Genomic DNA, 23,370 nt, shown 5'->3' with positions numbered 1-23,370 from the left:
GGATATCGTCAGGGATATGTGTAACTGAAAAAGGAGGTAGGCTGATCGTGTAACGGGAGCAAAGGGGTAATTGATAGCTTGTATGTTCCTTTGGTATCTATGTCAAGACATCTAGAAGAAAGTGATTAGTAAACTGAATGACCTTCCTAATATCACTAAAGGAGAATTTAGGGAGGACATGAGCAATAGTGCACAAGGCAAGGAAAAAAAAGGTGTGGGTGGGTTAAGCTCTGCATCACTGGAGGGAGTATCTACATCAATTATATTGCAAATTTTTGTAATTAGAAGTAATGAGAGAGAGTCCTTCTACTTTGTCAGGTCTTTGAGTGTAAAGGTAGGATTTTTAGCATTACCAATTAGGATAGAGGTAGTAGGATCAAGGTAGGTACTATGGAAGAAGTTGTATATGAGTTGGGCTTTCAAGGATGAACTAACTTTGAGAAAAGAGAGAACAGAGTACATTAAAGCCATATGGAAAGCAGTGAACAAAGGCAGAGATGAAAAAAAAAATTAAGTTATATTCAGGAGATAGTGAAGAAAACAGAATTTCAATTTAATTTAGTAGACAATTAGGAACTACTAAACACTACTTTTGAGCCACAGGAAAATTCATCTGATAGCAATATGATATCATATCTAATGTAGTATCTACTGCATTTGTTCTCTCTGCTCTTTTCCCACTGCTAACCCAACACAGATTATCATTACCAATCACCTGAGCAATGCAACAGTCTCCTAATGGATCTAATTTCTAATTTCTCCATTTTCCAAAACAATAGGAGGTAGGAAAAGAGAAGAAAGTGAAATGCAGAATATTGGGAAATCCCAACTTTAGGATCTGGAAAGAGAATGAAGGGCTCATTGAAGGTGAGAGAAAAGAAGTTATTATTGAGGTAGAAAGCCTAGTAGTATGTGATAAATGACAAGCTAAGAGAGAAAAGAATATCCAGAATGAAGAAGTGATCACGATTGTCAAATCTTTCAGCAAGGGTAAGGAAGATAAGGAATGAAGAAAGGACACCATTAGCAGATAATTGGTGTCCTGCAACTAAAAACTGTCTGGTATTAAGAAGAGAATGGTTGCTGGTGGAGTGGAAGCATGAGTAAAGAAAACTTCCTTAAAACTTTTATCAGTAAAGGCATTGTCAAGAATGTGATGGTAGCTAATGGGACAGAGGAGTCAAAGAAGGCATCTATTTTTGGTGGGGTATTTTTGGAGGGAACTGAATATGTTTTACAGGTAGATGGGAAGAAGTTAGTGTAGTGATAAAAAGAGATTAAAAATATATGAAAGAATAGGGATAATTATTAGAGCAAAGTTCTGGAAGATGCATTGGGGTTCAGATCAAAGGAAGGTATAGAGACAGGAATAACCCTAACAAAGAGTAGGAACACATTTTTTGAGATAAGGAGGGAGAAAAGACTGAGTAAAAATGTTTAGAAAATTTTAGTTGTGGAAGGAATTTGAAGGAGTTTCTGTCTAATGTTCTCAATCTTCTTAGTGAAATAGGAAGCTAAATGTTAAGGTTACATTTGTAGCCTCAAGAAAAGAAAACACATTGAGGAATGAGACAAAGAGTCAATGATGAAAGCAGCAAGTTGATTACTCATTGAGAGTGGATGAAACCAGCTTGATTTCATTATATTTTTTCATTTTATTTCATTATTTTTTTCTGGTGACACTCTATAGTTTGGGACAATAAGTGAAAAAACTGGATGATGGGTCAAAAAACCACGGATAATTGAAATTCATGGAGAATTCTCTAACACTTTTTTTGCTATTCCAATAAGTGATTTTATCGGCATAGGGATCTTCCAATAAGGAAATCTCTTTTATTCAAGTTACCAACTGTTCAGTAAGTTGCAGTCTTAGAAACTTACTGGTCTATTAAGAGGTTAAATAGCTTTCCTTGGGTTATATAGTCAGTCATTCTGTACCACAGATAGTTCTTCAATCCAGATATTCTTGACTCGGAGGTTAGCTTTTTCATTCACTTAAGACAGATTGTCCCTAAATCTGGACTTTTGCCATCACTTTCTAACATAGTTGAAGACAAAAACATCTATTGAAATTAATTGAGCCTCTTCTTTTTCCAGTATTTCACAACAGGAGTCAAAATAGGTTGGCCTTAATTTGGGTGGGGGAAGGAAGGAGACAGTGATGATCATGGAGAAGAAAGAGAACAGCTAAAGCTTGGGCAATCCACAGATGGCCTCATTTACCCTGGGCTAATTACTGCATATGATATCTAAATTGATGCCACAGAAATTTTTCATCTATGAATTCCTTTTCCCTCAAAAATTTGGAAATTTTTTTCATAACCATTGATATAATGTATGAACATAGTATGATAATTCATGCTGGACTTTGTTTCTTTTTTCTTTGTTGTAAATAAAGAAACTCGATTGTGGGAGAGAGATATAATGGGAAATTAAGATGGTATAAAAAATTAACCACTTAATAATAAACAAATAAATATTTTTGATAAATCCAGTTCTTAAACCAGAAGGGTGGTGGTTCAGAATTTTTAAAAGCCTTGGGATATCACCTCTCTATTCATCCCTTTGATTCATTGATTATCCTTCTCTTTGCTTCAGGGTGAATATGAAGGTCCCGAGGATGACATGAATGACAGAAAGGTAAGCCGGCTTTATAGACCAGTTCTATAGACTTAAGATAATATACTGTATGCCCAGGAGAATGGCAAGACATAGGAAATGAAGAGGTGAGACATTTATTCTGAGATGCACAATTAGAGAAGCCACTCCAAATGTTCTTAGGGACTATTTGTGCTTGATCTGTGGCAGAACATTCTGAGCTCATATTAGTCTGATCATCCAGTTGGATACACTAAATTCAACTCTAATATAGCTAAGATATTATTTTGATCCTCTTTGAGAATGAAGACAACAACCAGACTAGACCAGAACCAACCAATGTTAGGAATTTCCTTGTGAAAATTCCCTCCATCAAAACAGATAAGTAGCTACTCTGTAACTTAGTCTTTAAAGAGTTTCCAGGTGACACTGAGATGTTCTGATTGACCACAAATCAGATCAAAGGGAAAAATATGACAAAGAAAAAAATGACAAACGACAACAAAAAGGTGAAAATACTATGCTTTGATCCACATTTAATATTCAATAATTCTCTCTCTGGATGCAGATGGCACTTTCCATCACTGGTGTATTGGAATTGCCTTGAATCACCATTGTTGAAAAGAGCCAAGTTTTTCACAATTGAAATGATTGGAATTTGAATATATGTCTTCCTAAGTCCTTAATTGCTTTGATATAGGACCTGTTAGAAATATTCCCTAGGCTTCAGTTTCTCTTTCTGTGTACTGGAACATTCCCTCTATATCAAAGGCACTTCAGAGGATAACCTCTCTATATTTCCCTAGATACTGATTTCTCACATGTATTAGGGCTTTGGAATGAAAGAGTGATTGTTAGAAACTATTTTAAAATTTGCTTTTTTAAGATGGCAAGAACGTGCTCTTCAGAGTGTCTGAGACTGCCAATTTGCCATACCTTTCAAATTCCTTATGCTTTTAAAAAGTATTCTTCTCATCTGAATATGTAATGTTCATATTGAATGACATATGACAAATAATGAATATATAATGTTACCAATACTTATAAATGAGGAAATTGTAGAGACAGGAAAAAGCTTGCTAAAGGTCATTGAGGACTTTTATAATGGGGATGTCTTATTGAATAGATGGACTAGATGGTAGCAACAGTTTCTTCTGAATCTCAAACTTAGTGATTCTGGTAGTCAAGAATTAGGAGGAAAGACAGAATCTTTACAAAGACAATTTGAACTCATGATGAAACAGGCTATCCCTCTTCCTGCCAAGTGATGGATTTGTATGAAGTATTCACACACACATATATACACATATTTGTGTGTATGTCTATATGCCCACAATATATGTATACATATATGTCTGTACATGTTTGTATGTATATATCCACATGTAAATAGATATAAATATAGATGCAGATGTCTTTCTGTCTATGTATCTATGTATCTATCTGTGTATACTGTGTGTATCAGGAAAATTTGTTTTGCTTAACTATATGTGTTAGTTTTTCTTTTTTTAATGGGGAAGAGGAGAGAGTCAGTTTTTGTTAAGTGAAAAAAAAATTAACAATAATAATAATGATGAAGTAGAAGATATCATTACTTTCAGGCACAAAACCTTCCAAAAGGAATGTAAAATCTTGGTGCACAGAGCAGTTCTCCTGATGGATTATAGAGTCTCTCCCTTACACCTTCTCAGGGCATGGAAGAAGTTGCCATAGTTTGCCACTTTTGGCTTAGCCCACCTTGCAGCAGCCCCACAGTAGCTCTTTAAAGATATCTTCCTACTTAATTTTGTGAGGACCTCCCAACATAACCAGTCATAGAGGGGGAAGGGGAACTGGCTAATGGGTGGGCTAAAGTGGGAAGGAGGAGGAGGTGGGGCCAGGACTTCCTCACCCCCCACCCAACTCTGTTGTCTGGAAAAGCATTCATCCCCCAAGTTGCCTTTTGAATAGGTTTCTTTTTATCCTGCCTATTAGGCCTTGTTATGAAGTGTTAAGTATTAAAAACATAAAAGGTCTTTTCCAGAAATACTGCTGAGATTGCTTACACATGTCCCCTCATTGCCTGCCCAGGGAATCTGCTGTAGTATTTCCTTGTCTTAACCTCATCTGTTTTCTATCTGATGCTAATAGTCTCGGTGTTTAATTTCCTGAAAAGTCCCGGATCAGATTTAAAGGGAAAGAGGGAAACATTTCCATATTCCTCTTTCCCTAGCCCACCTCACCTCTGTCATACAACTATGTTCTGTCTTCTCACTCTTTACATTTATATTCTTCCCCTTTAAATGATGGCTATGACTCTGCTTTATTTAGGGTTTCCCTGCTGAATATTAGTGACCTGAGCCTTTCTGAGTTTCTGTTTCTCAGATTTATTGGTGAAAAATTATTTAGCTGCGCAGAAGTCAAATTCAGTCAAATTTCAGTAATTAGACTTAGGAAAGGAGAGGCAGGCCATGAATAATCCAAAACAAGAGATAATACCTAAATTGCTTATGTTTGACTTTGGAAATGATGATTTTGAAAACTGGTAAGTCTGCTTTCCTAAAGAGGGCTTATTTAAAATAATATTTAAGATGCTATAAAGCATCTGGTGATGATGGGAGGAGCCTTAGGTCAAAGATAGATGGTAGGGGGAGCCAGGAAAGGATTGAGAATTCTAAATGCATTATCTACAAAGGTAATAAAGGCTTTACTGAGGAAAGAAAGGGGTCTGAACTTGTTGGTGCTAAACCTACTTGGTTTATATCTACACATGCAAGTCCCCATGATGTCTGAAACAAAGCCCCTTTATCCTGGTCTGGATGGATGTTCTCTAAAGGGAGAAAGAGGAAAATTTAAGATCAGCTCTAGAGTATCATCATTCTAGGAACGACGCTCGGCTCCCAGCAATATTTCTTGGGAAGTGTGTGTTTAACTAAGAAGAGGATGAGTTTGTTAATGTAAGATTAGAAGTAAGGGTAGGGACTCAATCCTAAAATTTCTGAAACTTCCCACTTTTCTCATTTCTTTTAAAGTCCCAATTTCTTTATAACACTTGCACCCTCCTTGCATTCTGTGGCCAGCTGCCATGGCTTAAATGTATTTCCTTCTCCTTTTTGGCTGTTAAATTCCTTGTCCATTAGTCAATCAACTGGCATACATTCAGAATTTATAATGTGTTGGACACTGTTAAGACTTAGAAACTCAAAGATAACATTGAAACTGTCCTTGTCATCAAAGAACTTACAGTCTATGAGGGTTATGAGGAATAACCCCCTTATTCAATAAACTATTGGATCAAATATAGAGTCTTCTGTTTGTTATTTTAAGCTCTTCACAATCTGACTTCTTCCTAGCTTTCCAAACTTCTTATCTATTATTTACTCTTCTTAAACACCTCTTCTTGTTGTTTCACATAGAAAAAATTCTTTTCTATGCTTTTGTATAAATTGTTCCCCAAGCCTTTAAAATGGTCCCTTCTCCCCTCTGTCTCTTGGGTCCTTCATGAGTCAGTTTAAGCATCCCCTTCTGCATGAGGCCTTGTCCATTTTCCCCAGATGCTAGTGCTTTTGTACTACATATACATATGTATTTGTATATACATACCCATATACATGTACACACATATGTACATTTTATCTTTGCTGTTAAAACATAAACCTCTTAAGAACAAAGTGTTTCAGTTTTGTCTTTGTATACTCAATTCTGAGAACGGTGTTTGGCATGTAGTTAGCAATGTCATAAATGCTTATTGATTAGTCGATTTATATAAAATGTCTATACACAAAGTAAATTTAAAGATAAACAGAAGCAGCAAGGGGAATTAGCAGTAGTTTCATGTAGGTGTGACATTATATGTGTGACATGTAATGCTCCTTATAATTTGACCCTTTCCAGCCTTTTATACCCTTCACTTACCTTCACATATCATACTTGTTTGCTGCTCTTAGAACAAGGTATTAGATTTTCCCACTTGACCTCTTGATTGACTGTCCCATGTCTAAAATGTTCTCCCTCTTAGTTTCCCTGTTCTCCTTCAAGATAGCTCCAGTTCCATTTTGTGGGAGTTTTTTCTGGCATCCTTACTGCTAGAGCTTTTTCTTTGAGATTTCCTTCCTTTCATAAAGTATGTCTCTTGCACATAAATGATTATCTGCATATCTTCTCTACCATTAGAATGAGAGCTCCTTGTTCTAAAAAAATAGTACTTTTGCTTTTCTATCTCTTAGCTCACTGCTTGGTATATATAAAATGTTTTAAAAAATGCATGTTGAATGACTTTAGGAAATGGAAGCAGTGATTGGTATTTATCCTAAATATGCTAGTATGGTATAGTTCTGTAAGGATAGTCAAGATTTATTGAAGCTGACTAGGATTTCTAAGGATACTAGTATTTTTATTGTATTAAAAAAGGATAAAAAATAAAGATTGACTGCTTCTTTTAGAGGATGGCATTATGGCAACTAAAGACAGAAAAAGACTAGAACTATCCATCTTTTCTTTTGTTTCTGTTATTTCTGGTAAGGGATAATAATAATCTTTGGATTGGCAAGAATTGATGAAACATGACTGATTGGCACCAAAGATCACTATGAATTTGTTTTTTTAAAAAGCACTTTGCTACTTTTAATGAATTTAAGTCACGAGATCCAGCCTACTTCAAGATTGGTGAATATGATTTTTGAGTCACTATTAATAGTCTTTGAAAGATTGTGGAGTTTGGGAGTGGTGTCTCAGAACTGAAGAGGACAGATATTTCAGTTAAAAAAAAAAGAAAAGAAAAAGAGTGTGGACTCCACATTAGATTTCATTGCCTAACAAAAATTCCAGACTGTATTATTAGAGAGAGGAACATCTAAAAAAGGAAATGGTTAGGTGAAATGGGGCAGATTTGGGAACATCAAGAGCAGTTCTTGCCAGATTAATGTCATTTCATTTTTTGACAAAATCATTAGATTGGTTAGTCAGGGACATGCTGAAGATAGAGTTTACAGAAATTCAAGAAAGCATTTGAAAAATCTTTTTAATGTTATTTTTATGAAAAGCATGGAGGAATAAGGACTAGATAAGGACAAGTTAAATGTATTCAGCCATTGTTAGTTTACTGAAATAGGAAGGGGATCTCCAATAGAGGTAACCAGGGATTTATTCTTGGGCCTGTGCTGTTTAGTATTTATTAGTTATAAATTTAATGTCTGATTGTTGGGTTTGAAAAAATAACCTTTATGAATTAGAGGCAAGCAATGTTTGGTTAGATAGCAATTTTAAAAATATCCAGGCTTTGTAATGGATTAAAACTTTAATGTGACTCAAAAACAAGATAAAGCTAAAACTGCCCCCCTCCTTTTTGATCTTAACCTGCTTTGAAAGGCACTGACTAAAGATGTAATTGTCCTGCTACACTCTTGACTGCTCAGACTCCAATTGCATCCATCTTATTCTGTTTTGGGCACTATGTCTTAGAAAAGCTTAATAACCTGAAGAGCATCAGAGAAGTATGACAAAGATGGTTAGGGACCCTGAGACAAGACAAATGAGATTTGATTGAAGAGTTGTATATGTTTAGCCTGAAGGAAAAAAAAAACTTGGGGGGAGATAATGGTTGCATGCATAGCTGTCATGTAGAAGGGGGATTAGACTTGTTCTACTTGGAACAAGAAGAGGGTAGAAGTTATAAAGAGGCAGAGCTTGGCTTGATGTAAAGAAAAACTTGCTAACAAAACTGAAGCAATTCAAAAATCGAATGGGCAATTACTAGGAGTAGGGTTTCTCTCTTCACTATAAGAATTGGATCAAAGGCTGATTGACCGCTTAATTATGTTATTTGGTTCCTTTTTGGAGTAGGCCTTTGTGGTTCTTTCCAGCTACAAGATTCTGTAATTGAGAGTTAATTGTTACTGAGTCCATTTTACATTCCCTTCAGTTGTCTTAAATATCAGTTGTTCTTATATCAAGGAATTATTTGGAGGGACACTTTAAATTCCTAATGAAGAAATGAATCCTACGTAGAGTTAGGCAAATGATTTTGTTTTCACTAAGCTTTTTACGGTAGAAGAGTTCACTAGAATCAGAAGACTGGATTCATCTTGCTTTGTAACTGCTGTGTACCATCTATGTGATCTTGGACAAGTCACTTAATTTGTCTTTATTCTGGTTTCCTTATGCATAAAACAAGAACTGGACTGAAATGATCTCTAAGGTTCTTTATAGTGCTGACATTCTATGAACTTGAAGCCATGTAGTATTCTATGCCATTAGGCATTTGAATTGGACAAAAGGAAGAATTTCCTGTCTTTAAGACCCTAAGAGTTATTAAGATTTGCAAAAAGGCTACATAGGGAATTCTCTGGCTTTTTGTGAGTGTATACTAATTCAATTCGTTAAGTATTTGTTGTCATCTACCAGTCCCTGCCAGCTCCCTTCTATTCCTGTGGTCTCCCTTGGGTCTCAAGATCAAGTTCTGAGCCTGATGCTAGGCAGGCCTGGTGAGTCCCTAGAAGTGGCATTTCCTGTCTGCTTTGGTATAGTCTAAGTGACTCAACTCCATTTGGGAACAGGCAACCTCGTTACCCCCTGGCAGTCCAATTAAGAAGAGGATCCCTCTCCTCTGAGAGAGGGTGGAAAAAGACAGGGCTATCCCTGCCTCAAAGTCAGTGGGGGAGGGTTAGTGACTTGGGAACAGGAAGAGCACTTCCTCTGCTTCTTTCAATAGGGAATACCTATTGAGGTATACTTCCATTAAATGCTTAAGGCTTCACAATTAATTCTATCATATGGATGTAGAGTCCACATTCACTGACCCAGTTTTTATGAGGAGAACCTGAGTATTTGACAGAATAGAATAAAAAAAAAGATTTGTTTGGGCAGTATTTAAATCCTTGTCTTAGATCTTCTACGTCCTGTAAACACTTTATTTCTGAAATTTACCATTACAAAGTGATGTGAGCAAAAGAAATATTGAAAATGGTCTTGTAATTTTTGCAGTCCCATTTCTGACAAGAAGACCATAATAGTTTATGGTATCATCTTCTCGGTTTCCCTCAGAGGTATAAAGAAGCAGGAATTAGTTTCACAATCCCATCCCAGCTTTATAGATGGAAAAATTGAATTCCAGACAGGTAAAGTTAAACTGCCCCCAAACACCAAGAGGAGGAAAATTCAGATTTCTTAATTCAAAATCTTATTCTCTGCCTACTATTTGTGATTTCTTGTCATTGATGGTCCTTTCAGCCATTTTCAGTGCTATCTGTTTAACACTTTCGGAAATGAAGACCTTGCTAACCTTTGGTCATAAGAAGACAAGAGGGACTTGATTTTTCAGCATGGTTGCTGTTACCCTTGAGTACAGGTTAAGGGATAATGATAGTGATGGGGTGCCATAGTTCAAAGAGGGCCAAGCCTAGTGTCAGGAAGACTCCCAAATCTTTTCTTTTGTAAAGGAGGAAATGGAACTATAATGATGTGATCAAGGTCACTTAGGAAATAAATGGCAAAGCCAAGGTTAAAGCCAAGATCGTCTAATTTCAAGTCCAAAGGTTCTTTCCACTGAGAGGAATTTCCTCTCCATATCACTTATCTCCAATGCTGTGCCAACATTTCTACCATTTATGTATTACTCATTAGGTTGTTGCTGTTCAGCTGCTCAGTCATACCCATCTCTTCATGGCCATGTGGGCTATACCATCCATGGAATTTTCTTGGCAAAGATACTGCAGTAGTTTGCCATTTCTTTCTCCAGAGGGTTAAGATAAACAGATGTTAAGTGATTTGGCCAGAATCACAGTTAGTTAATGTCTGAGGCCACATTTGAACTCAGTTCTTCCTGACTCCAGGCCCAGCTCTCTATCCACTGAGACACCCAGCTGCCTCATTAGGTACCACTGAACAAACAGTCCTGGCCTCTTATTTTGTGCTATTTTGGGCTATTGCACCCTTGGGTATAATTCCAGGCATTAGTATTTTTCCCAAAGTTCTTTGTGGAAGAAAGTAATGAGCTTCTGGGGACCATTTGTTGTTCATTCATTTTTCAGTTGGGTCTGACTCTCTGCGATCTCATTTGGTATTTTCTTGGCAAAATATTGAAATGGTTCATCATTTCCTTCTCTAGCTCATTTTACAGATGAGGAAACTGAGGCAAACTGGATTAAATGACTTGCCCAGAGTCACTGTCTTTTTCAGCTCTTAAATTCTGAGTCTATAAAATTAGAGTTTCAGATTGCCTGGGCTGGAAGAGATTGTAAAAGTTTATCTTGTTTAGCTCCTTCCCTTTGAATAGCTCCTTATTGGACTTATGGTTATTAATTCCATTCTATAAAATATGTGTCTTTAATCACTCACATCAGTCAGACTTTTTATAGGTTTTAGAATCTCCTGGAGTGCCTTTCTTTTCTCAGTGTTTAAATATCATGTAGGACAAGGATCCAGTAGCACTTTCTAGTCTTTACCTACCTTCCCTCTAAAGAGTAGAATGAATTGACATATCAGCTGGCCATAGCAAGAGCAAAATGGGCAAATGATAAATCATTGTTCTAGTATCTTATATCTGCTTGTGTATTGCACATACATATATATATATGTATGTGTATGGTTATGTGTGAGCATGATATATATTATATATTTATACATATATGCATCTGTATAGATAAATACATATATGTGTGCATATATATGGATATATAGACATATATGAGTGTGTGTTTGTATATATATGTATGTATTATATATATGTATATTATATACAATGCAGGGTCACTCTAGCCCTGTAAACATTTTCAAGGTGTTCTATTATCAGTAGTTTCCTTGAACTCCTTCTTCCTGTTTTGAATCTTCATGGAGTTATGGGCAGTTAGGTTGTGCAGTTGATAGAATGTTAGGCCTGGAATCAGGAAGACAACTCATCTTTCTAAGTTCAAATCTAGCCTCAGAGATTTGCTAGCTGTGTGACTCTAGTCAAGTTATCAATGCTGTTTGCCTCCATTTCCTCATCTGTAAAATAATCTGGAGAAGGAAATGGCAAACTACTTCAGAATCTTAGCCAAGGAAATCCCAAATGGAGCCCTAAAGAGTTGGACATGACTGTAAAACAGCTGAATAAAATAGTTGTCTCCCTCAATTACAGTGTGTGAAATCCTTAAGAACAAGGACTCTCTCATTTTCTATCCTAATGCCTAACATTTAACAAGGGTTTAATAAATTACTTTTTAATTCATTTATTCATTGACAAAATACACTCTTTAAGGAGGCCGATGGCTTCCTTTAGCTTTTGTCCAAGAGTAAGGAATGGAATCGGACAGTTTCCCTCATTTTGTTGATAAGAAAATAGAGAAGGGGAAGAAGATCTAAGCTCCCAGGATTGTAGATTAAGAGCTGGAAGTAACTTTACATATCATCTATTTTGACATCTTTGTAGCTGAGAGAATTAAGACTCAGAGGCTTGTCACTGGCCGGAGGTCACACAGGAGAGAACTAGGATGTCAGAACCTCCTAGTTTATTTAACTCACAAATCTGGAACCAAAACAATGGATAGAGCTTATGCAGTGAACTCTGACTCTTGGCACTGTCTATTGCAACAATTGCCTTCTTAGAGAATTATAAGTTTTTATCTTCAGGGTGGAAAGGAGTTCTTTCCTTGCTCAGCTTGTGTGGGGGATAAAGTGAAGAAGGTTTACTTTTGGATAAGATTGCTAGGGTATCTGGCTCCAGTGTCAATTGGGCCCTTAAGGGAAGCAATGTCTTTCTCTTGTGACGCAGATTTGTCTCCCTTTAGGCCCCATCTGACATCATTGCCATGACTGAGTACTAGTGAGACTGTGATTTGCACTTGGGAGGCAACCAAGAAAACATGGTGTTATATGAGTGATTTGAGAAGACAAGGAGGAAGAGGTGATCCAAAGGCCCTCTTTCTGAACCTTGTAGTATAAAAGAGCAGAACACTTGAACTCTGCTCTTTCTGCTTGTGTTTTGGGGGCTTTCTCTCTGTCGCTGTATGAAATAGGAAGAATAAAACTGGCTATTGCTTCAGCAGGGCATGGAAGGATTTCTTTTTGTCAGTTGTCACAAAACATTCTGATAATATACATTCTACATTCAGGCCAGAAACTTCTTTGGTTTCATGGAAATGATACAATGCAGAAATGGAATTATTTGGAACTGATGCTTATTTAATAAGGCAGCTAAAAGTTATGACTAGCATTGATTCTGCATGACACCATACTGGATTTCTGTATAAAGAGAAAAACAGCACAAAACCAAAATAAACAATATACATAAACCCAAACAAAGTGATTTCTTCAGGTTTTTTTTTTATTAAAAAGACTTGGAAATAAACTACCTGCTGTAATCAATGACAGAATCATGTTAAAGTTTATTCTATGATCAAGGAACAATGACCGTGTTAGGCTTTCTAGGTAATAAGTGCTTTATATTGCATTATTAAATTATCCTATTTATTGGCTAGAAAACCACATAGCACAATTGGCTGCTAGAGTTGTTATTATATGATCTTTCATTTTCTTAAGTCAGACATTGTTATGAATGCCACATTAAGACTGTGCTTTCACAGAATCAGTGAGTTATAGTTGGTAGGAACCTCAGAGGTCATGTATCTAATGCTATCATTTGAATGATGAAGAAAATGAACCTCAGAGTGGTGAAATGTTTTGTCCAAAGTAAACTGTATTATTAAGTATAAATTGTTAAGTATAAGAGCCAAGACTGGAACCTAGGATTTTCATTTCCAAGTCCAGGGCTTTCCTGATTACATTTTACTTGTGTTTATTTTCCACGTTTCAGTCTTGCCTCCATCAAAGAGGTCATTTTATAGAACTAGATATTTTACTAAACCAAGAGATAGTGTAGGAAGAACATAAAGCTCAGGTGGAATTTTTCTAGGGGACAATAAAGTATTCAGCTCCCTGACTTATGGAATATTCTTGGAGATGAGAAGGGAACTTTAGTTAGTTATTACTCATGAGTACCTTCTGTTATAATTTATATTATGGGATTTTTTCTGGTCCTTGTGTTTCATAGGCAATAATCCACTTGAACCCAGCAGTCTTAAGAGTAGGTTTGAACAGAAAATTTGATATTGGTAATTCTAGGGCTCCTAGACAAATATACTTGTTTCTTTTTTCCTTTTTAAATTCTTTTTTTCTTTCTTTCTTTAGCTCCTCTATCAAGAATGGGCACGCTATGGAGTGTTTTATAAGTTTCAGCCTATTGACCTCATCAGGTAAGATTTGAACAATAAAAACCATGGATGGGCTTAAGCTGTGGCTGTCATGGAAGGTGGGGATACCCCAACAAATTGGCTTTTAGGCAGAAGTCCTGCCTTAAAAAAAACACCATTCTACTTTCCATTCTTTTATTTCTGTTCTCCTACTTCAGAGTTGTTTGAGCAGTGGTGATGGGGAGGAATAGATAGAGACTGTAGAAGAGAGAAAACAATGCTGAATTTTTGTGTCTGAATCATCTTCCAGACATGAGGAATGTGGGTACACTCTGTAGAACTCCCCTTTTCTCTTAATTGTTACCCATATGATCTGGGAACTTCAGGATCTGACAAATTCCCAAGGGTAGTCACTAGTTCCTCATATATTCATAAAGTTCAAAACATGAATGAGTTTATTTGAAAAATTAATGGGAACTCTGGATAGAACACTGGCTTTGAGTTAGGAGGACCTGAATTCAAATTCTGCCTCGGACACTTAACCATTGCTTAGTTTTGTGTGATCTTGGATAATCACAATTGCCTTGCCAAAAGTAAAAAAAAAAGAAAGAAAATTAATGGAAACATTGATTCTGTGGAAATTAACACTATTCACTGGTAAGCAACCCTTCTCCTAGAAATCTGAATAGTATCTGGCTTATGTAATATTGCCCTGAGTGACTCCAACTGCACCTGCCATCTTGGGGTTAATGATATTCTCTGTCCTGAAAAATTCTGACATTTCTCTTCAATCTCTAACAAATTGTGCCCATTATGCGTTCCCAAAGACAAATTCTCCAGCTATCCTACATGGGACAAAAATGTCCAGGTGTAGTTACATCTCAAAACCTTACACATTTCTTATTTTTAAGTCTTCTTTTGAATCTGGTATTCACTGTCTTTATTCACTTGAAGAGAAGTTTCTTGGGGTTGTAGAAATATAGTATTTATACTTTTTACAAGTGGCATTCTATCTTTATATTTTGGCATAATAGAAAGAGTAGAATCAAGAAATCTGAGTTCAGAGCCTACCTTTCCTACCTACCACCTGCAAAAGCTTGGAAAATTCTCTTAATTTTTCTGAGTTTCAGTTTCCTCAGGTGTAAAAAAGAGAAGGTTGGATTAACTGACTGCTAAGGTACCTTCCAGTTCAAAAATCTATGATTTTGTAAATAGTATATAAACTTATGGTATTTCATTGCCATTTCTTTCCTCTATTTCTTACCATCTGGGGATAGGTCTTCTGCTTGAGACAGCACTTTGCTCTGGGTCATTGGTATGGGGAACCACTCCCCCTTCTTTCTTTATTATCTCACTATGCTGCTCTTTCCCTCAAGTCAGGTAGGTTATTATTAAAATTATCTGGGGATCCTTTTAAAAACATCTCAAAATTTTGCAAAGGGTAATGCCGATTTTTTTTTGCTTAAATCTTTTACCTCATGCTATAGTATCATCATTTATTTTTTACTGAATGTGTGGCACTCTCTGTGAGTTTACTATTGTTTTCCTGCTCCTGTAAGAAGCTTCCTGGTCTTTGGAAGAGGAAGGAGAGAGAACTGAAACTGTTGAGGTGAGAAGGAAAAATTAAAGACTAGGTTAGAAATCCATAGACTTTCAGAGTTGGAGGGACCTTAGTGATCATCTTATTTCATAGATGATTAAACTGAAGCCTAGATCATTGGTGGCAGTCCAGGATCGGAACTCCAGTGTCCACCATGTCATGCTGTAACTCAGGGCCTGATCTGACAATATTCATTCTTCTTGCCTTTTCTACTTCTTCCTTTGTCTGCTCAGGAATTTTAGAGAGGAATAAAGAGAATAAGGGCACCTTAAAACGCCGTTGTGTTATGTTTATGTAAGAGGTACTAGTCTTTGTATCTACATGGTTTAGTTTTGTGCCTGGCACCAAGTGAGTGTTTAAAAATGTTTGTTGTTATTATTCATGATGATGATAAAGGAAATATCGGGTAGCATGAGACTGTCATTGGGAGAGTGTTAATTTTTAAATTTGTATATCCTATGGGAGAAGAAGTCTTATGTTTCTCTTTTTGGTCCTAAAGAAAAGATAGGTGGGAAGAGGGATCACACAATTATTAAATACTTACTATGTTTCAGTCACTGTGGATTTTCCAAATAATATCCCATGTGATCCTCACAACAACCCTGTGATTGTAAACTCTGCCAAGTGAGCAGGTCTTCTGGAAATCTTCCTATTTTGTGTTTTTGGTGATCAGTGGAATGACTTTTGTTTTGGCATTTACAATAGGTAAAACTCCTGCAGCAGATTCCTAATAGTATAGTCTTGAGCCATGCCATTTTGCAATATTAATATGTCAGAACTTCATCACTGGAAGTCATCAAGCAGAGGCTGGCTAACAATTTGTGAGGGATGTTGTGGAGAAAATGCCTGCTTAAGCAGGTGTTGGAATAGATGGCAACCAAGGTCCCTTTGAAACCTGAGATTCTGTCATTCATCAACCAGACCCCATGTTGGGAAATCCTACCATAGGCATGCTGCCTTAGATGCCTATCAGATGGTTTGCAGTAATGATTCAAGTTAGTGATTGAGTCCTGGCTATAAACTGTCCTGGTCCATGGAACTCATTTCCCTCTATATCCTTGCTTGGTCTAATGTTCTCTTTTTGTGAGATAAGAGTGTCATTCACTCATGTGAGACTCTTTGTGACTCCATTTATCATGTGCTAGTCTCCCTACAATTATGATCTAATTTGATGCTTACAACAATCCTAAGAGATAGATGAAATTATTATTCCCATTTTGCAGATGGAAAGAATGAAAAGCATTCTTATCACCCCTATTCTTTATTAGGCATAGTGCTGAGAATTTTATAAATATGTCATTTGATCCTCCCAACAACCCCGAGAAGTAGATGCTATTATTATGCCCATTTTACAGATAGAGAAATTGAGGCAATTAGAAGTTAGATGACTTGCTCATATATTTGTGTGTGAACTGAGACCAGATTGAATTCAGATCTTCCAGTCTCCAAATCCAACAATACATCCATGGCTCCACTTAATTGGACAATTAATGACCCTCAGCTAGATGAGGTTTGGCTATACTGCCTCTTTGGAAAGTACAAGTTGGAATGGGACACACAATAGGAAGAAAGACCCAAGTAATCCAGAAATGGATGAGAAATCTGGTCAGCTTCCACAGAACAATTTTTGGGTAGAATTTCTTAGATTTAAGGAGTTATATTCTGTTAACAAGTATGTGAGGCAGGAACTTTTATTAATTTAATAAACTTTGACAATAATTCACCAAATATTTCTTGAGCCCTTACTACATCCAAATCACTATAATGGCTTCTAAGGATCAACAGATAAGAGAAGTTAGGATTCGATTTCCTTATTCAGTTTGTCATTGATGCTATTAGAATGATCAAATAAATCTGGATGCACAGAGTGAGTTCCTTCTGTATACTTGCCTCTGTGTCAGGCTTAAAAACCCTATTTCCATTTCCAGTGGCTTCTTCACCTTCATACATTCCTGTTGGGAATCTTGATTAACAACCCTCACCTAAACATATACACCATGGGATGTCCCCTCCTTCTATCTAACTCTTCTTCTATCCTGTAAGTTGAAAGGATATATCTGAAAGATGAAACATCAGGAAATGATCTTCCCTTGCTTCTGAATCTCTGAACCCTAACTTCAAGCCAGCCTGGTTAACTTAATAAGCTATCCTGAAGGAGAATCATGAGACAGCATATACCAGTCATCAACACTATCACCACCACCTTAACCACCATCTCTGCTTGGACCCTGATGGAAACAACTCAGAGCTCTGGATCCTTGGGAATAAATGTGTGCCACAAGTCCACCAAAAGTACCTTCTACTTAGCCTTTATAGCTATAAATGAGGGAAGAAATAATTGTGGGAAGGGGGCCCATCTTCCTCATCACAGCCACCACTGACAGCTGCCATTTAGTTGTCACCTATAGGAAGTCAGTCAAAGGAACTCTCAGATTGGTAGCCACCTGGATCCCTGATCCTGCTTTCAGTCCTACCTTCAAAGTTATTTCCAGGGGAGCAACTCCTATGGAGAAGGGACTGATTTACTGCCAACCAACTACCAAATATAAAGTCAGGCAAGCCAAACTAGGTGGAGAAGTGGGGTACCCAGGGGGAGAGAAAAGAGATAACACATGCAAGGCAAGTAAAGTACCTGAACTTCTGTATGCCCCTCAGACTTTGATGGAGGCAACCCATGATCCTAAACAAGAAGTCTTTGAAAAAGCAATAGTTTCAGACCAGTGCCTTCAGTCATCATCCTGGTGAGCAGCTCCTTGTAGATGAAACTGGCAAGTACTTTGCAAATGCTATAGCCGCCGCTGCTGAAGACTCAGTAAGGAAGGTCCTTGACATCAAAATCCTTGGCTTTCCAATTGTTTTGTTTTGAAACCTTCCATGTACACTATCTCCTCCATTAAAATAATAAATGTTTAATTAATTCTTGCTCTCTCCCTCTGTCTCCTTCTTTCCTTCCTTTCTTCCTCCCCTCCTTTCCTCCTTTCCTCCTCCCTTCCTTTCTTTCACTCCTTCCTCCCTTCCTGTCTTTCCTTTCTTCTTTCTTTACTTCCTTCTATCCCTTGAGGGGAACTTTGTGGGGTCCTGAGGACCAGGATCTAGGTAAGTTTTCCCCAAGTTTGTGCCTTTAGCTGTGCTTGAAGAAGACAATGGTCCTCCCAATGAGGTGGCTATATGTTTAGCTACTAATTGATTGGAGCCATATAAATTGCTCAGATCTGATGTGGATTGTTGTTTGCAAAAAAAGTTTTATCATCTTCCTTGCCTGTATTTCATCTTTGTATATTTCTTGAAAGGGATATAATCATCAGAAAGAGAGAGAAGGATAATATAAAGGAGGGGCTAAGATAGATCTATATGCAGTACTCTTCATCAATTGGTTATTGGCTTTCAACTTTTTGGATTGTTGGCCAAAGTGGAACTCTATCCATGGGAGCATTATGATCCATCTGTCTCTGCAATATTCTCCGGTGCTAAATGTATCCTCCTTGGGAAAAGGGGAAAGAGATGGAAATACATGGGCAAAGCTCTTCAGATAAACTGGTGCTGCCAACTTCCTACATTATTTTCTGAATCACACCAGTCTTCCTTGGGCTTTGATTTCTAAATGAGGATCCCAGGCGGCCACCCTGATTTTTGCTCCCTTTTATTCCTTTTTTTTTTTTTAAAGTTACTGACCCCAATTTAGCCCCTTCTTTTCTCTTAGGGAGGTGCAGGTGATTGGATCCAGTTTTTTTTTTTTTTTTTTTTTTTTGGCCACTGAAGGCAATCACCTGCAGGTGAAGAATTTACTTTGGACTGGATCCCTGATCTGGGCCTTTTTGTTTCTTTAGGACAGAAAGCTTGGAAGACTCAGTGTCTAGACATGGGTCCACCCTGCTAAAACTGTAGTCTTTAGCCATCTGTAGCCCCCACCCCTTGCCTCACTTAGATTTCACAATCTTTGTGTGTGTTTGTGGGTCTAAGGGCCAGAGACCAAGTAGGAAAGACTGCTTCAGGCTTCTGACATTATGACTTTGGAAAGGGAGAAATATTGGGTGGGTTGGAAGTGGAGGACACTATGACGTGCATGAGGAAAAAGACTTGTTTGTCAAGGTTTATGAGACTATCTCTGAACTTTTAGGTACTTCTGGAAATGAGAGAAGTATCTGCAATAGGGAAAGAGGAAGGGAAAGAGGTGGGAAGGTAGGGAATAGCAAAGGAGAGCATCAGAGGAGAAACAAGCAGAATCAGAGAAACTTATGTAGGAGAACATGCAGGTCTTAGAGTACTCATGAAGGCAAAAAATGGAGTGAACTCAAAGATAGGAGAGGGAAGGGGTGATTTGAGAGAGAGAGAATTATGGAGCGCATGAAAAGGACAGTTGCAAAACTGGGGTAACATATCCTCAGATATATTCAGATTGTTCTCCAATATATTCAGATATATTGGATATATTCAGAAGACATTTGGGGGGTCCTGATTTCCATGAATCACATAGTCTATGCCATTTACAGGCTTTAGAAAGATCTTTTGTGTTATAAACAAAAGCTGAAGCTTGTCTGAATAGAATTAAAAAAATATTTCTAGTATTCCCTAGAAAGAAATATTCCTTCCCGCCTACTCCATGCATTAAGTAATATTGTGACTCAATTTGGAATGAGACTTCTTGGTGGTGAGACCTACTCCTGTCACTTATTAACCAATGCTACTTTCCAGCTGTCAGATTCTGTGACTTTCATTCTATCTCTTATAAGTTCTCTGACTCTGGAGTGAATGAATTATTTAATCTCCTAATCATTTCTCCTGGTCTTTCCTTTCCTAGTCATTTCTTGCCAGATAATAGCAGTGTAGGGAATAAGTACAGAAACAAGTCAGGAGAGGAATCAAAATGGCCCAGAATTGTATCTCTGGATCCCTAAGCAGTTTAATCAACCAAGTCATTTTTTATTATGTTATAAAGAGAATGTTGTGAAGATAAGAGAGACAAACAGAAGAGTCTACATTTGATCCTAGAGGAAATAAACAGCCACTGAAGTTTACTGAATAAAAAAGTGATATGGTCAGACCTATATTTAAGGAAGTAGACTAAAGTTAGAGGGGCTCGAAGCAGGAATACCAATTCAGAGATCATAATCCAGGTGAATTAGTAAAGGTTTAAATAAAGTGGTAGCTAAATGAATAGGCAGAAGAGGATAAATAGGAGAGATGTTCTGAAGTAAGGATTGACAAAAGTAGGCAACTGATTGGATAATGGGGTGATTATAGATGAGGATAATCTGAGTTGTGAATTTGGTTTGCTAATTCTGAAGGAAGCAGACAATTTCAGAAAAAGAATGTTTTTGGGGTTAAAGATAATGAGGTTTTTTTTTTTTTTTTTTGGCTTCTTTACTTTAATGTTCACATAAGCATAATGAGACATTCAGTTTGAGGTGTCCAGTTGGTGATATTGGGCTATATAATATAGACACAGGGGTCATCTCCATGGAGTTGGTAATTTATTCCAGAGGAACTGAGAAGGGAATTTAGGACAGCTACAGTTAGAGGGCATGATAAAAATGAAGAACCAAAGAAGAAACCAACGATATTTTCTCTTGAGTCTTACCATATTCTTGCTTTCATCTCATTATCAGTCCCTGGAGGCCCTGGGATCATAAGATTTAATTTTTTCCTCTTCCCAAGATTAGCAGCATCTTCATCGTGAGTGTTAAAATATCATCATAAACAGGGGGCTCTTATGTGAATCAATATTGTAATTAAAATGAGGTCCTTTTGTCAGGATCCTTCAGTATCCAGGAATGTGTTAGAACCTACCTGAATAGTTTATCTCTTATCTCCAGGAACCTCTCTGAATCCACCTTCCTTAGCCAACAGCCAATGGAAACATTTTCAAATGTTTTAAATAAAATAATTAAGAATTGGGAGCAGGGGAGAGAACAAATCTTGCATCCATTTTAAAAAGCCCATGTCTTGCTTCTTTATCCGGTCGCTTAAGACCTAGCTCAACCTGTTATAGTGATAATTGGTGTTTAATTGTTTGAACAGGACCATTTCATCAGAGAGGTGATGCCATGACATGCAAGTGAGTTGGATTTAAGTGAGGGAGGACTGAATAATAAAGAAATAAATGTTGATTGACTGTTTGATAGATGATTGGTCATAGACATTAGAATTAAAAGGGATCGCATAAATTATCTAATACAATCTTTCATTTTACAGATGACAAAACTACCATTTATATGATTTTCATTAAAATAAATTTTCCTGATTTAATTTTTTTTTTAATCTGGAGGAAAAAGGCAACAGAGGAGTTAACATACTACTTGTCTGAATCTCTGCTGCCCCTTTCGTCCCAGTTGATTGCACTCTAACTAAAGCCCAGCAGGTTGCACTGTTAGACTGCGGATTTCCTCTTCTCCAGTCTTACTTCCTCCTTGTTCAAGGACTCCCTAGGCGGGGATATTCCCTTGGCTTTGGAAACCTCACCTCTGCAAGTAAATCAGATCTGTGTATCCTGTGCAGTGGAGGTAGGGTGGTTCTCCTGGGGAACTCCAGGTGTCCGGGCACAGTTCAGCATCTAGTAAATCCCCCCCTTGGAATCTTCCAGCCAACATTTGCTCAAGAGAGACAAAGATTATGGTTCAGAAAGTAGGGAGGGAAGCTCCTCTGTAAATCTCCTAGTCATTGCCTTGTGGGCTGCTAAAGGAATAGTGTGTGTGTGGAGGGGGGGGGGTGGTTTTCTCAGAGTATTAGAGTGATAAGCAGATTTGTTGACTATCCCCTGGCTCCTGGGAGAGGAAGGCTTCCTTTCAAATGCATCTCCTTCCCTCATACCTCTAGATTCTGTTTTTTTTTTTTTTTTTTTTTTTTTTTTTTTTTTTTTTTTTTTGGGGGGGGGGTGGGGGGTGGGGGGGGAGGGAGAAGAGTCTTCCATGGATTCTGCAAGGCTAGTTCTAGGAAGACTCTTTTCTGGTTAGCTTAAGCAGTGACATCTTTCTGTTTCTCCCTCCTCAAGTTAGTCTGAATGCAAAAACTTGTCCAATATCATGTTAATAGAGGGAAGAAAGAACAATGCTTGGATTTATAGAAAATGTAGCTTCAATTCATGAGCTAGTCTTTGGGCCTCAGTTTCCACTAATGTAAAATGTAGAGGATAGACCAGATGATCTCTAAGGTCATGTTCAGCCCTAAATCCTAACATACTGTGATCCTGTGATGTATGATATTCCAAAATAATGGAAAAATCCAAAACAATGAATAATATAAAAATCACCTGCATTTGTCTTCATCTTGCTCTATAGGATTTCTCTAAGTTGCAAAATTATTTTTCCTGATATAATTTGTGAAAGTCATTGTAAGAATGAGTTATTCTCTGAGCATCTCACATCTGAGAGTTCTGTGAGGTGAGAGGAAGACATAAAGCAAGAAAAAAAACGGAAGGATGAAAGGTAGGAGAGTTAGCTCAGATGTCAGGATCTTGTAACCTCCAAAAGGCACTTACCTGAGCAGCATTTTCTGAGGAATAGAGAGAAATGGGTCAAATATTTGGCTCTTCAACTCTTCCTCTTCCCTACTCTCAACACTCTGCCAGGGTGATGCAGTATAGAAGATAGCAAATTCCTCAATTATCATTCTTAAAAATTCTACCCAGGAGTCTACATTATTATTCCCCTTTCCCAAACTTCTCTATTTCTGTTGAAAGACGACATTCCTTCCAGGCTCTTAGGTGTATAACTTTGAATTATCTTGGACTTGTCACTTTCCCTAAACCCACACGTTGTCAGTTGCCAAATCCTCCATTTTCTCCCTTAAAAACATACCTTGTATTTGACCCTCTTCTTTCTACTTACACAGCTACCCACCTTAGTTCAGAGCCTTGTCAACTCTCACCTAGATTATTGCAATGGTCTCTTAATTGGTCTTCCTGCCTTTAGTTTCTTTCCACTCAAGACCATCCTACACATTGCTGCCAAAGAAATTTAAGTACATGTGTGACCACATGACTCCCCTACTCAATCAAGTCTATTGGTTTCCTACGGCCTCTAGAATAAAATG

The 23,370-nt window shown here is 37.4% G+C and overlaps 1 protein-coding gene across 1 annotated transcript in view; it reads left to right on the top strand.

Moving 5' to 3' along the window:
* Nucleotides 1-23,370, top strand: part of ANO2 (anoctamin 2) — a 484,690-nt gene that overhangs the window by 164,534 nt on the left and 296,786 nt on the right. Inside the window, exons 8-9 of the mRNA XM_052001239.1 lie at nucleotides 2,599-2,640; nucleotides 13,741-13,805. Of these exons, the coding sequence (XP_051857199.1) occupies nucleotides 2,599-2,640; nucleotides 13,741-13,805 (107 nt within the window). The remainder of the gene's footprint in view (nucleotides 1-2,598; nucleotides 2,641-13,740; nucleotides 13,806-23,370) is intronic.

This window comes from Antechinus flavipes, chromosome 5, assembly GCF_016432865.1.
Source record: "Antechinus flavipes isolate AdamAnt ecotype Samford, QLD, Australia chromosome 5, AdamAnt_v2, whole genome shotgun sequence".
In the NCBI taxonomy this organism is placed as follows: Eukaryota; Metazoa; Chordata; class Mammalia; order Dasyuromorphia; family Dasyuridae; genus Antechinus; species Antechinus flavipes.
The sequence above is the reverse complement of the archived record's forward strand: the minus strand, read 5'-3'. Positions and strand labels throughout refer to the sequence as shown.